This window comes from Anarhichas minor, unplaced genomic scaffold, assembly GCF_050575085.1.
Source record: "Anarhichas minor isolate MPS153535 unplaced genomic scaffold, ASM5057508v1 ptg000008l, whole genome shotgun sequence".
In the NCBI taxonomy this organism is placed as follows: Eukaryota; Metazoa; Chordata; class Actinopteri; order Perciformes; family Anarhichadidae; genus Anarhichas; species Anarhichas minor.
The window spans coordinates 1332679-1347520 of NW_027466454.1; the positions used below are offsets into that span (position 1 = coordinate 1332679).

At 40.3% G+C, this 14842-nt stretch overlaps 1 protein-coding gene across 1 annotated transcript in view; it reads right to left on the reverse strand.

Moving 5' to 3' along the window:
• LOC142945876 (F-BAR and double SH3 domains protein 1-like) overlaps positions 1 to 14104 on the reverse strand; it is a 31678-nt gene extending 17574 nt beyond the window's left edge. The window contains exons 1-11 of the mRNA XM_076086815.1: positions 14084 to 14104; positions 9780 to 9877; positions 9573 to 9618; positions 7349 to 7422; positions 5734 to 5878; positions 5473 to 5609; positions 4281 to 4344; positions 2686 to 2814; positions 1506 to 1628; positions 408 to 503; positions 31 to 147 (exon numbers count right to left, since the gene is read on the reverse strand). Of these exons, the coding sequence (XP_075942930.1) occupies positions 31 to 147; positions 408 to 503; positions 1506 to 1628; positions 2686 to 2814; positions 4281 to 4344; positions 5473 to 5609; positions 5734 to 5878; positions 7349 to 7422; positions 9573 to 9618; positions 9780 to 9877; positions 14084 to 14104 (1050 nt within the window). The remainder of the gene's footprint in view (positions 1 to 30; positions 148 to 407; positions 504 to 1505; positions 1629 to 2685; positions 2815 to 4280; positions 4345 to 5472; positions 5610 to 5733; positions 5879 to 7348; positions 7423 to 9572; positions 9619 to 9779; positions 9878 to 14083) is intronic.
• Between the last annotated feature and the right edge of the window lie 738 nt (positions 14105 to 14842).

The window sequence follows — 14842 nt, forward strand, 5'->3', positions numbered from 1 at the left end:
ATCTTCCCAACTTTGAAATCAAAGTCTCACCCTCTCTCCATGGGTGATGATCTTGTAGTCTTTAGCAGCTTTTGTAGCCCATTTCTTGGCCTCCTTAACCAGCCAGCCCTCTGCTTCTGAAGCACAAACCTCCTGTAGAGCAGACACCTGTACAAAAGAGAGACAAACGTATTCTTCATTCTTAAGCTTTCCATGTGTCATCTTGTACACATCTGCATAGTGCAACTCAACACAAGCCTTATATCATAAAGTTATTCTATGAATGTTATTGTACCCACACCTTCACATGCACACACATGCACCCATGCTTATTTATTGTTTTGGCTTAATGATGAAAATCTTGTCAATTCTTTCCAATATCTAAATGAGTTCCCCCAGAGTTCCCACACACAAACATTCAAGCACACCTTGTCATGTGGAGCTGGCTGGAAGGTGAATTCAGGGGTTTTGCTGAAGACGACAGATTCTTGAAGAAACTGCAGAATGTTTCTCTCTCTGGTCACCTGACAATAGAGCAACCGATCAATGTTAATCAGGAACAAACAAAACAATTCCTCCTACCTTATCCTTTTGGAAAAAAAAAATCAGCACATAGCAGTCATGGTTTCAAACCAAACTGGATACCAAACTGACCTGTATCGCTTAGGTGTGAGTGGACAAAAACCAATGTTTTCATCTGTGCCACCCTTGTAACATCATACAAATTAAGAGCTAGGTGTTAAAATGCTTTCCAAACACTCACATTTTGAAGGGAACAACTTATGAGATTTCACCAAGTTGCTACATTAGTTCAGACATTTTGTATATGTGTTGAATTTTCTTATGTAAACTTTTGTTTCTTGTACCTAGATGTACCAGTAAGCCTCTCTTAGCTATTGCCCCATTCTTTGTATGTACTTATATGCTATTATCTTCCAACTTTTCTTGCGTCTCTCATTTCCCTTACATTTAAAAAAAAAAAATTCTCCTGTGTTTAATTTGTTTTTTTTATTTCTTTCTGCATTTCCCAATCTGCCAACCTTGCTGTAACCCCTCTGCCTCCACCCCCGTCTTTCAAGAGACAAGGTGAGAAATGTCTTATGTCTGGTTTCACAGGAGCCACGGTGGACAAACACCGCCTCCTGGGTGAATGTACTGTGTTTGCTTGACCCATCCATCCATCCACCATGACCTCCTCCTTAGGTGCACTTTTGCAAACTATGAAATTTAACTTTATTTCAACCGTCATTTACATTAGGTACATATATGAAAATTGGCCTGCATTTGACCCATCCTTAGCATATTAGGAGCAGTGGGCTGCTGTGAAGCGCCCAGGGAGCAATTTGGAGTTCTGGACACTTTGGCACAGGACTCGTAGCAGCCAGGGATCAAACTGCCAACCTTGTGGTTCCCGGACGACCCCTTCTACCCCATGAGCCACGGCCGCCCCATGACATGACAAAACTACTGAATGCTTTACTGTAGACAGAACACAAGTAACACTGTATGCACATATACAGACATACCTTGGCAACACTCTCCCATATCGTGCTGTATAGTTTGTGTACAGCAAGACAGGTGTCCATTTCTGCCCCACACAGCAGGGTAAAATGGCTTCTTAAATCATCGTAAACATCACCGTCCATTTCCTGATGAGAGAAATAGAATACAAGTGACAGTTTTCATTATTTCAAGTTGTTTTGCCACCATTTTCAACACTCCAGCTCTTATCCAACAATGCCTGACTGGAATATCATATCGGCGGCCCCAAGGAAAAATTGCTGTTGGGCCCCTTTTGAACGCCACCACCGCATCCGCAGTCCTCAGTTCATTATGTATATTTTCTATGGTTCGCAAGTTTCTACCAAGTACAGAATGTGCAACAGACTATACATGGCACACTATTCATTCAAGTCCAATGCTAGGCTGTGCTGTGATTTTAGCATAGTGGCCACACTCAGTATTGCAGAGACACACTGTCCCAAAAAGATACAGTTTTTCCCATACACAATCTGTAAAACACTGACTCGTTTCACTAAGCATTTCAACCCCCCAAAGTAACTCTTTATATCATCAGAATTCAATCCATTAGGTCCTGAAAGTCTGGAAAAGGTAAATCATTAAATAATTTTTCTTATGAATCTTCAAGTGTGCAGGGAGAACAAGAGCAACGGCTTGGCCCTTTCAGGCTTGGTCTGATGCGTATGCTAATACCCAGTTCAGCCAGAAAAAATGATAAAGTCAACACTGACTTTTGGTTTTTAGACGGTACATGGACAACGGTCTCCTGGGTGAAAGTCCTGCATTTGTTTTAATGGACATTCTGACTTGTTTTACTTGTTGTTATACCAGACTTGTCACGGTTAGACTGTGCCTCCTGTTTTTCCCCTGTGTTCCTGTGTGTGTTTGTAAGCCAACTTTGACTCGGTTTCACATACAAACTGCTATCTCCTGGGTGATTTGGTAGAAAATAAGTTTCCCTCGAAAAATGCAGTTTCATGTATGGAAACGTCATTTTTAGGAAACCAGGCTGGAAATGTACAGATTAAGTGAATAAGGGGAAAGTAGGCTGTGTTTTGTGCACTGTACAGAGAAAATACGTCAGGAAATGATGTGGTAACTATTTTATCAGATACACGACCCAAACTGGCTTCCTGTTCTCTGTATGTGTGTGTGTGTGTGTGTGTGTGTGTGTGTGTGTTTTACCTCCATAATATGTGGTAGGTCGTTGGTGTAGTAGTGTTGATGATGGCCGTTGACTGCTGATAACGCCAGCAGATACTCATTACGAACTTCAGTCAAGCGGTTGTCACACTCTCTCAACCTGGCACTGAGCTGTTCACACATCATTTTTTAGTTCAAGTGAAACATGCATCAAACATCACAAACTTTAACATGAAAAGAGGAACAAATATATAGAATACAGACCACTGTAAACCACTTACAGTACTGTAGTAAACTGAATTTATGACAACTTAGAGTCACCTAAAGTCAGAGTGTTTTAAGACTATTTGATAATGGATACCCAGTGTGTATTGTAATAAGCTGCCGCATAATTTAAACATATCCGACTCTGACACCAAATGTAGCCCATTTCAGTTTATTGTTTTATCTTAAAGGTCTGGACACACCGGGATTTTGAAGGAATCCATAGGAATTTGCACCATTGACCAATAGCAAGCTGTCTCAGCTGTGCTGATTTTCGAGACAATTGAGAGCTTTTTAGTTGTGTTGCATCATTCACTTTTATCTCCTCTGTTGGAGTAAAAACTGCTCCACAAAACCGCAATGGTTTGCAGACAGTTTGACAATTCAGACTAACAGTTAGCAATCTCCTTAGCCCTCTTTGACTTTTTCTTCAACAAAATGGCAGCTTGCAGTAACAGCAGTTCACCAATACAACTGCAAATATTCTGTCACCAAGCTTCTGACCCTCACCTACAGTATTTCTCGTGGACGAGCAAATGTCACTTTGTAATGTTACCGCTGCATTACAGCTTACTGGAAGTAGTTCAGTCTGAGCTGCTCTCATGGACCCTGTCAGCAGAGTTTCCAGTAAAAACTACTGATAAAACCACTGTACACTACCTGCTCAGCTCCAAACAGCAGACCGACACAGTCAGAGACTAGTAGGGGACTAGAGTGGAGCATTTAGCAGCTAAAGAGACAGATATTTCCCTCAGGAGCTAAAGGAAAACAAACTAGAAACTAAAAGGAAAGAGAATATTGGACTCACATTAATCAGGTGGACACTAGCACAACTCTGTTTGCTGACATGTTAGAGGCTGAAAATGTTTGGTCAGATTGTTTCGATGTTTTTCTATCCCTCAAGCTGTATTTAGCTTGACAACAAGCTGGGCCATAAAGTATATCCTGGAGGCTAGGTGAGGGCCCTGCAGTTCCACGGGGCCCTGCTTTTGAACAATCCTCGATAATGTAAACAGCCTTGTACAACATTAAAATCAAATCGTGGGCTCTTGATGATGTTGAGTGTATTTAAAGAGGCAAAACTAAAAGAAAATCAAGTTATCTTTACTTAAAAGCCTGCTCACTCATGAGCATATCTGGAAGCACAGGAATATTTGTCAGACTAGTTCCCCTCATATTTCCTTACAATATAAGGCACATTTGTGATTTTTGGCTATACTGTATAAATAAAGCCGACTGGACTTATATCAGGAATATGTTGAGTTGAATGTTATTACTGAAACTTCCATTTGGGGAGAAACAGCACAGTTCATTTCTGTTGTATAGACCTACATACACAATATATTATAATATAGTTCATTTCAGATTCATACCTTAGCAGTCATCTTATGTAGTCCTGTTTTAAAGTGGAAAATCCCATGTTCACTCTTTCTGGCTCTGGAAGACACAGTTAAAACATATTGATGACATATAAGATACCTCTTCACATAAAAAAAAAGGAATCATGAGAAAAACATTGTCCATCAACTTTGACTGTTTATGCATCATTGATGTAAACAGAGTCCATCTCCTCTCACGCCATAACACTGTCTCACATATTGCTTGTATGTGGATGGATGTGCCTCTTAAAGTAGCAATAGACTTGTTTTTTGCTATAATTTATCATCATGGAGTAAATGTTGATTGCACAATGAAATGGCTTTAGAATATTGACACCAACTGCTTTTGGATTGGTTCCCAAGAGGGCTCACTTCACTATGCAATTCTGTCTGCCATAAGTTGCGATCTCCTGGGAAAATGAATGCTCGATTTACAGCACAAAGCTGTGACTTGGTACTGTTGCCAACTCTTTTCCAATGATAGTAACTCGCACTAGCTCCAAAATAGCTAAAAGTTGCAAGATTATGTCATCTTCTCATTTGCCTTTTGACTATGTCACCACGCATTCATTTGCATAAAACTTAAGTTGGAGCTCCACCAAATCCAACCAACACACAGAAAGACGCGACGGAACCCCAAACGGTCAGTTTTGCTCCGGCAGGTGGGCGAGGCTTGGTTCTGGCTCAACTGATTTAAATATGGCGGACGGGTCACAAACTTTCTCATTTTACAGTTGAACAGTTAACTAAAATATGTTTCGGAAAACATTTGAGGTGAGATAAAAGCAATGCAGGAACAGAATATTGATTAATTTTTTATTGCACTGCCTAGTTTGACTGTTTGATCTGAGTTTCGCGAGCCTGCTACATTGCGATGGAAGGACCTAATTTGCATAAAGTTGAGGTTGAGTAATGATTGTGCAAATTTAGATACGGCGAATGGTCAGTCAACTCCCCCTGTTGTATCCACCATGCGGCCGTCTCTCTTGCTCTCAAATGAATGGGATCCGTCAACTTCACATACGGATTTGTTGTATCTCCACCTTTTGAGGTTGGGTTGGTTGCAGCGGGGGAGAAGCTGCCTGTGCATGTTGCAAGTAGGCCCTGAGGAAATGCGACAGAGGCGCCAATAATAATCCTACTTAAAAACGGGGGGGGGGGGGGTTACATCATAATTTTTGTTTACCTGGTCTGCGCATCAGCAGCTTTCTCTCTGGCAACATTGGCATTGTGACTGAGTTGGTGGTAGCTCTTCTTGATCCCATGCAGCTCCTGCAAAGCATCCACCACTTCACCCTGTACCTTCTGGAGCCGCTCCAGGACCTTACACGTACACACACAAACGCACGCATAGCAAAAATATCCATTCAGCCAACAGTATACTTTGGTAAAAAGGCTCTGTGTAGTGTGTTAATATGTGTTTCTATACTGTCTGCAGCTCTCTCACTCTCTTAGCTCGGATGTCCTTCGCATTGCGATAACTTCTGGAGGCTTGCCCAATCAGCTGGCGGTATTCCTCTGCAGCGGCTAGTCGTAATGTGGCAGACTGAGCTGTAGCATCTACCACTGACCGCCACGCAGCAAACACACTCCTGAAAACACACAGAGATATGGACTGACAAACGCTGATTAAGTTCACTTCACACTTCTTTCTCAAAGCTCAGTCAGTATCAGTGCACATCTAAGCACCTGCCTGTAAATATGTGTGAAACTGGATCAATACTAATATGTGCCATGAAGACACATGCCTTTATTATATTCCTTGTATATTATAATGTAAATAGCCACAATGCACCTTTGAACATATTCCTGCTCATATAACCCTAACCAATAATGTGAACCATGCATTTGCTATGTTGCTTTGCCCCTGATTCATTACTATCAGACAAGTCAGACATATTTAATGATGATCAGAGTTTTTTCTAAAATGACTTTTCTTATCTGTTCTCTATGTAAGTAGCCTGGTTACAGCCTCCTAAACAGACCCCGATGTAGTCTACAGACCAAGAGGTGTGACGATGACACAAGTGGCTATTAGTGGTGCAACGGATCATAACACTCACGGTTCGGATCAGATCACGGATCGGATCAAAGATTGAATCAGCACAAAAGAAAAAAGGGAGCAAATATAACTTTTAAAGGTTTTTTTTGCCACTGATATTAATTGCAGATCATTGATGATCCATACTTGCAGATACAGATCCCTTTGTTGTTTGATTATAGCAGCTGGTCTACAAGGCATCACACTTTTTTGCCACTGTCCCAAAAATCATTTCAACCACTCTGAAGTCTGTAAACCATAAAAAACACACAATTCCAATGATAAGGAATTCAAAGATTGTATTTTTATGGATTAAAACAAATCTTGTCATCGATAGTTTTAATGATGTATTATAAGCTGTTCAGAGCTAGTGTTAACAGGACATAGTTCCTCTCTAATATCTATTTATGTTGCTGTGAAAACATCTCCTTCAAAACAACTGGATTTATTTAAGTTTCTCACCAAAACTACATTTTACGAGATTACATGTGACCACATCATGATAACGTTATAATTTACTTTCGCCCAATACTCATTTTCACCTAACAGAGCCTGAACGCATCATAAGGTAACCGAACGGAACCTTCATTCTCCTCCTGTTAAACGAATTGGTCGTTTACAATGTAACATTATCAGAGAGCAGCGAAGAGAAAAGCATAAATGCCCGATCACATATTTTACTGAATGTTGGCAGATAACGATCGTCAAAAATTTCATTTCACACTGCGGTGATTAACGTTCTGTGTAAACTGTGTAATTGATCCAGGGTCAATATAAGAAAACATATAGACTCAGTGCCATATGTGCTATCATGCATTAAGATACATATTCTATTTACACAACAACTTTCCATACTGAAAATTACATCAAAGCAACCAGGTACACCTAGTCTAGTGGTTGGTTTTGGAAAATAAAGTTAACCTAAAAAAATGAAACAGAAAGCTGCTGTGTGTGGGTGTGTGTGTGTGTGTGTGTGTGTGTGTGTGTGTCTGTGTGTGTGTGTGTGTGTGTGTATAGTTACCCAGATGTGATGGCATCTGTATTTCCTCTTTGCCAGTCTCTTTTCTGGTACTGGACTGCTAATCTCTGAAGAGCCTGAAAATGCACATTTAACACCGGATTATGACCTCAAGAAAAGACTGCAAAATATAATGTGTCACTAGTGGGCTTTTTCATAAAAGGTGCTCATTTAGCTCAGGATTTTGTTATGTGAAGTTCCCACAATGCCTTGCATTATTTTTGCATTATCATGATTACATTGGCCTTGTTTTTGCCTTATTATGTTACAGATTTTTGTAGCCACGCACCATCATATGGTCAAGTTCAATATGTCCAATATTTTGATTTATAACAAAATACCAAATACTTTCAAGCGTCAGGTATTAAACAACTGATCAGTCGTTTTTTAAATATTTGCTTCAAAGCTAAAGTTGGTTAGTATAGTTATAGTTGGGTACGCATTTGTAAGCAGTAGTGTGGACACTCTATACACACACACCCACACAGTTGTGTTTTCATGACATTTGGGGATATGTACATTCACTTACATTAATTTCCTGGAGACTTATCCAAACCAAAACCGTAACCCCTACCAGCCTTAACCCTTCCTTACCCTAACCTTAAACCAAGTCTTCACGCTAAGCTATAATGATTATGTTAATGACACATGCATTTTGTCCCCAAAAGGAATGAGAGTCCCCACAATGAGAGTGTGTAATCAGACTTATGTCCCCACCAGACTGGTAAAACTCGCCCACATGTATAAGATGTTCACACACACATAAGTGAAACATTCTCCACCAATGTGCAAACACATGAAGCTCTCTTCAGAGCATTCCTGAGAAGGTAAGAACTTGGTACAACAGCATATTTTAAATGCAATCTCTTACCAATTGATTTAAATGGACTTGTTCTTATATAGTGCCTTTCTAGTCCTACTAACGCAAAGTAGCTTTCACACTACATATCACTCACACCCATATATACACTAATGGCAGGGGTTACCATGCAAGGTGCCACCTGCCCATCAGGACTAAGTAACCATTCATACACCATAGGCCGCCTTCGAGAGCAATTTGAGGTTAAATATCTTGCCCAAGGAAACATCGACATGGACGAGGTGGGAATCGAACCGCCGATCTTCAGATTGAAAGATGACCCACTCTATCACTGAGCCACAGCTCTAGGGAGGAAAATCAGTCACTGTTACAGCTGTGCCCCAGTATTTTATCTGGTGTCCCCATTTTCCATGTCTCCTATGCTCCCCTTTCTGTCTCAGTTCTTGGTGCGGCGCTCCCTCTCTCGTTTTCCTGGCTCCTGCTCAACCAGAATGCCCGCCAGTAATAACCTCTCCTGCAGATCAACCCTTCGCTACATCGTTGTTTGGCCTCTCAAGGCTAGTTAATTCTGAGAATGTCACAAACCGGGCCGAATGGCCATGACAAAAAAGGGAGATGCATTCAATGAAGCAGTTTAACAATTATTTATTAGGTTTAAAGTAACATAAAAGACAAACATAAACTAACAGTGACATGTGAAGTCAGTAATATCAGCAGTGTAAGTGAGTGGGTGCGTGTAAAGTGTATATGCAGTGTTGTAACCAACCGCAACCAAAATGGGTGTCTCAGGAAGGCGAGAGCGACCCACTGAGAATCCAGAGGGTTTTTATACAGGGTGCTCTGGCACACAGGGCTAGTGTTGCTAATGGCCTCAGGTGTTTCCACTCTGCCTGACGACCCTCTGCCACACCCACCTCCAACACCTGCAAGGAGAGCAGCCAAACGAACAGGCAGACAGGGCAGAGAGGGTCGCCTACTACTGTGCAATGTTGTTTTTCCACCCTGACATTAAAGGGATAGTTCAGCTTTTTTTGAGATGGGGTTGCATGAGGTACCTATCCAGTTAGTTTATTTTACCTACAGTAGATGGCGGTCGACACGCCCCTAGTTTGGAGAAACAGACAGGAGTACCAGCAAAATGTATTTTAACCACATAAAATATATATATATCAGTCCACCAAGTAACTTTTCGACAAAAAATACAGAATAATTCCTATCAAAGAAGGCATCTGTGTATACCAATGCACACACTGTACACACAGAGTCAGAGGGGAAACAAACAACAACAGCACTCAGGCACTGATATGGGATCTCAAATCAATAAATCATGAGCATTTCCAGTAAAAAAAATAAAAAAGTTCCAGATATAGGACTAATAGTGGACTAGAATAGTTTATGTGCACTCACCTGACCATACTCTTTCTCTATAGCTGCTCGTTGCTTACTGAAAGTCCTTGGGGAACAGGGAATAACACAACACACAGCATCAACAGACATGTCATCTGACATGCTTTTACTCTCCGTCTCTCTGTTGATCTTTTTGCATATGGCCCGCTGTCTCATTGAATACAATTGGATGATTTCATGCAGATATCAATTGTCTGGTAAATGTACCTGATCTCCTCCAGCAGTTCAGTGTCCTGATGTTGTTTGGTCTGCAATTTGCTGAGCTGCTCTGAGAACACCAGTTTCACCTGCTGGCTCTCCTTTACCTGCACGCACACACAAGCACACAAACACACACGCACACCGATATATCATTCTGCATAATGAGATCTTTACTTTTGATACTTTAAGTATATTTTGATGCAGGTACTGATGTACTTTTTATTGACTAAAATTTTGAATGCAGGATTTGTAACAGAGTATTTCCACACTACTCTTACTTAAAGTAAAATTATTCAATACTTCTTCCACCACTGGCCATCAGTCAAGCTTGGTTATCAAACAACACTGTCCAGTCAGTAATATTTTTACCATTATACTGTTTCGTAACTACTGTTAGTAAAATACATGATCAAATTATTTCATAAATAGAAAAAACACTGTGTCTATTATGAAGAAAGTTAATAATGCATCTATAGCTTAATCTAAAAACTCATAGCAGGTAGCATAGAACAAAGGTGACAACACAGGTTACACATCCAGGTAACTCTTGTTTGAGGAGTCATGTGGGAGTGGTTACAAATTATGATATTTTGCCCATTTTTGAAGACAGTACTTTATGAAGGTCAAGTTACTGCAATGTCTCATTTTCGTTTTTTGTTTCAGATGTCTTTACATTAAATCACAATATATCACACATGTAAATGAGACTGTACATGTTACCAGCCTTATTGTGTGACTATTAACATTAATAGTATTAAACTTAAGACTGCAACTTAATAAAAAGTAGGGATAACATGCAATAATTATCATACAGATTATGCAATTTACCATTATTCCACCTGCATGAAACTACTATAAAGCTACACTGAACAATTTCACTGATTCATGTCTACAACAGTGACATTAAGCAATGATATTAAACAAACAGTGCAGTAACTTTGCTTTCAAGTTAAGTAACCAGAAGCTCTCTAAGGTCTTGAAGCTGTAGTTGAGTTGAGCTACGCATATAGTCAACGAGATAAACAAGGATTTTACACAGAGTGATAACTTCAACTTTTTCAACAGGCAGGAAATATCAACAGCATTATTCTAAAACCTCTAAACAGACTTATTTGTTAAGACATACAGTCTGCCCCTGATTTTATTGATATTTTTCCATCCTTCTTTCTTTGTTAACAAAGAGTTTAATCTCATGGTTGTTCAGTACATCCGTGTGTTTTAGTTCCAGTAAGAAGTCCTTCTCCATTCATGGACGCCAGTGAAGACAGTCGAGCCTCCCCAGTTGTATTTCTTGAATAGGTTTTAATGCGCTTGAGGCTGAAAATGTCCGCTCGACAGAGGCAGCAGATATTGGGATTGTCACCGCCCAACATATCCACTGACCAATCACGTACTTGTAGGCCGGCTAGAAGGCTCTCACATGTCAAAGAATACGCCCAACATGTCAAACTAAAGATCTGATTGTGTCACGATCAGGCTTTGCCCTGTGTGTTCTGTGTCTTTGTTTCTTTCTGTAGCTCCTCACTCACCTAATCAGTTCATTCAGTGCACCTGCCAGTCACACTCACCTCATCAGCTCATTAGTCTCACCTGTTCACTCTGCCTAGTTCACTATTTAAACCCCTGTCTTTCACTCACTCACTGCCAGATCATTTTGTTTGTTTCCTACCTACCCGCCCGTTTTGCTCATCCTGTTCCCCAGTCTGTCTGCCCTGCCTTGTCCTGCCGGATTTTCCCCCTCGTCTTTTGTCTTGTCCTTGGATTACCTGTTTTTGTTTGTGAGCTATTAAATACCTTTTTTCCCCTACTCTGACTGTCTGCGCTTGAGTCCTCATCATGCCCCGTGACAGATTGGTTGAAGACTATGACAATCAACAATATTGTCCCCATTCACTTAAACTGCAAAGGGATTCACTTGTGAGTCTGCAGGCCTCGGGCCTCTCTTCTTACCTAGAGACACAGAGGTGAAATCTGATTGGATAAAAGCTCTACTTAAAACAAGCTGTTTAGGCCAGCAGAGAAGCCCTTGCAGGCCCTGACGGCCCACCACTGCTGTTAAGTCACTAAACCCAAAGGCAGTAACACAATGGTAATTAAGCCTGATGAAAGTATTGCAATAAAAATTTGCCGTATTACGAACTTGGTGTCTGCGGCGACATTCCCAAAGAAAATGCTGTATTAGGGCCTGTGTCCACATAGCGCTTTTCTAAGTGCCAGTGTCTCTTTTCAATCGATGCGGCTGCCCAGAGAAAAGACACTGCACCCAGCGTCTTTTTTCTGGACGCTCCGCCTTTTCTGTGCGGCCGCTCCGAGCGCTGGTGATTTAACTATAGTAAATGGAGGAGAAGCTTGTTTTGGCCGAGTCTGTCTATCCTGAACGTTATATTTCGGACGGATGCTATCATATCAAAGAGAGAAAAGCCCATTCATGGGATCGAATAGAAAGTTGCCCAAATAGATAATCCAAAGCAAAGGTGCGATGCTAGTCTACCATACAAAAGTGTGGTGATTTGCTATAACATGATATGGCAACGGTAGTGCATATACATGCTGCAACCGGTAGCTCCCATGATTTCACTACATTTCTGTCTTTATTTGTTGTTGTTTTTGTGTTTATGGCATATGACAGAATACATTCATCAACATCTGAAAAGGAAGCGTGGGGATTAAGTGCAGCGGACCTTGAGACGATCACCGCGCACGGCCGACCAACCAGCCGGACCTGCCGGACCAAACGCCACCAGGGAGGAGAGGGACCACAGCTGAGATGGAAGCTAAGCTAACCCAGCTAGGACCTGAGGCTAAATGATCCTTGAATCCTTGAATGTTGTCAAGATTGTTGTCATAGCATATTTTTTTTAAAGTGCTCGGAGGGCTTTTGGGTTGAAACGCTGTTATGTAGCACTACCTAGCGCCCTGCGGCCGCTTTTCTGTCTGACAAAGGTGCTATGTGTACACAGGCACTGACTGTTTTTCTCCATGGCCTACAAACAAAAAATGGAACTATAAACACAATTATGAAAAATAGCATGTTAGTGTGGAATTTTAGCCACAGCCCAAGACTCTATACAGAACCTCTTAGCACAATTTGATTGTTTTCACATTTTTCACATTTAAGAACAAACAATAACCCACCCATTCAATTTCATATTATGACTGACCACATCACACTTCTTTATTCTACCAGAGAGGTGTTTGAACGGCCATCAGATAGGCTCTTCAGTCTAAACAGCCTTTAGACTTTATGGCAGACCTTTAACTTAAAAAAAGCACAGGTGTAACTAATGACATTAATTATGCCCGTGTTCCATTTCCCATCATTAGTGAGCCAACAGTTTTCCCTTATGAGGTAATAGATTACATTGACTCACTACTTGTGATTTTTCTGTAATGATGTGAAATTGTCTACCATGACAACAGTTGTATTAGGTGATGGTTGAAGTTCGTAAATCAAAGGCCAACCGTGGCATTTTTAACATAGTCACAGTCACATCATAGGAAAATTAGTTTTCTTCTTTCATCATTTTTATTTTCAATGTTAAGTTCTCTTTCAATAAAAAAAGAAGTGTTTCTCTTTCAACCAGTGTTAGGTGTTCATTTAGTGGATATTCAAACATAGGGTTTGAGAGTCAAAATCTTCATTTTTTGAGAGGTAATATCAATCATTAAGCTTTCCAAAAAAAAACAAGAAAAACAATCCGAAAGACATTAAAAGGTCTATGGGAAAGGTTTTTGAAAATTCCTGTCGTGCTGCTGGAATTGTAAATTTTCCATTTCCATTTTACCAGTAACACAAACAATTTTGAATTGCTTACTCTCCCAATTGTAAAATGAGTTATGGGTTGCAGATATTTGCTTTCACGAGAGTACTATGAACTATAATGTAGGTAACACTCCAACTAGAGTGCAAGATGTAACGTCTCAAAAGTCATAGGGTCATTAATGCCTTATAACATACATGCTTAGCTTGTACAGTACATTTATTTAGAACATGTAACCAACATGTAACCAATACCTTGAAGGTACATGGACTGTTATTGGCATTCACAGAATGGGCCAAAATACATTTTCAATACTTGCAGACAGAGGCTTTCACAGAAAATACATCCACTATCAAAAGCAAAATATTTCAAATGCCATATGTATAGAATATAGTATATATACAACATAAACCTCTCTCACCTACTGTACCTCTTGAAAGCAAACTATGTATTGTTGTACAAGTATTAATTAGAAAACTTTAAAAAGTGTGTTATCAGTAAACAACATTAATATTTACTCTTCTTGCACAGTAGTCTACGGTACCTTACCTTTCTGGGTGGTGGCTGCATAGCTGGTTGCTGAAAGTGTCCCCTTTTGTCTCTGTTAATGTGTTACATTACTGCTACTTCCCTAATATTTGCACATGCTGCATGCATGCCGTCTCTGTCTCTCTTTCTCTCAATCTCGCTGTCTCTCTCTGTCTCTCTCTCTCTGTGGTGCCGTCTCGAAGAAAGCCTACAGAGGGCAGCAGAAGCCAATGGCTACATCATTAAACAAAAGGACAAGTCACAAAGTCACAATGTTGCCTTCAACACAAAACAGCACAGATATGTCAACATTTTTTCATGTCTGTCCTAAAAACATCTCTTACATGCCCAGAAATACTTTTTGTTTGCTCTAATTATTTCTTGTAGTCAGTCTGGCCACAAAGACCGTTTTAAAGCAATTTCACTGTAATCGATTGGGCCAAAATCATCGCCCTCATTCAGAAGAAGTTCAGCTGAAGCAGTACAAGGCTTCAGCACGTGGACAGATCAGGTGTATGTCTTCCACGGGTACAGTTTAAAGAATTGCTTTTTGGTGTACAATATGTTAAGACAAACTTGAAAAAATTAAAATATATCCTCTGATGCACCACCTTTCTCCATAGAGCAGTCCCAGTTATAAGTCTTCAATACCAACTACACATGGAATAATCTTTTTTTTTGCACTCTACAGGCACAAAATAAAGAACTCCAATGAGACATCTAGCCCTAGATCAGGGTATCATCTTTATAAAACACTACACAACCCTTCAGTTTTTAACC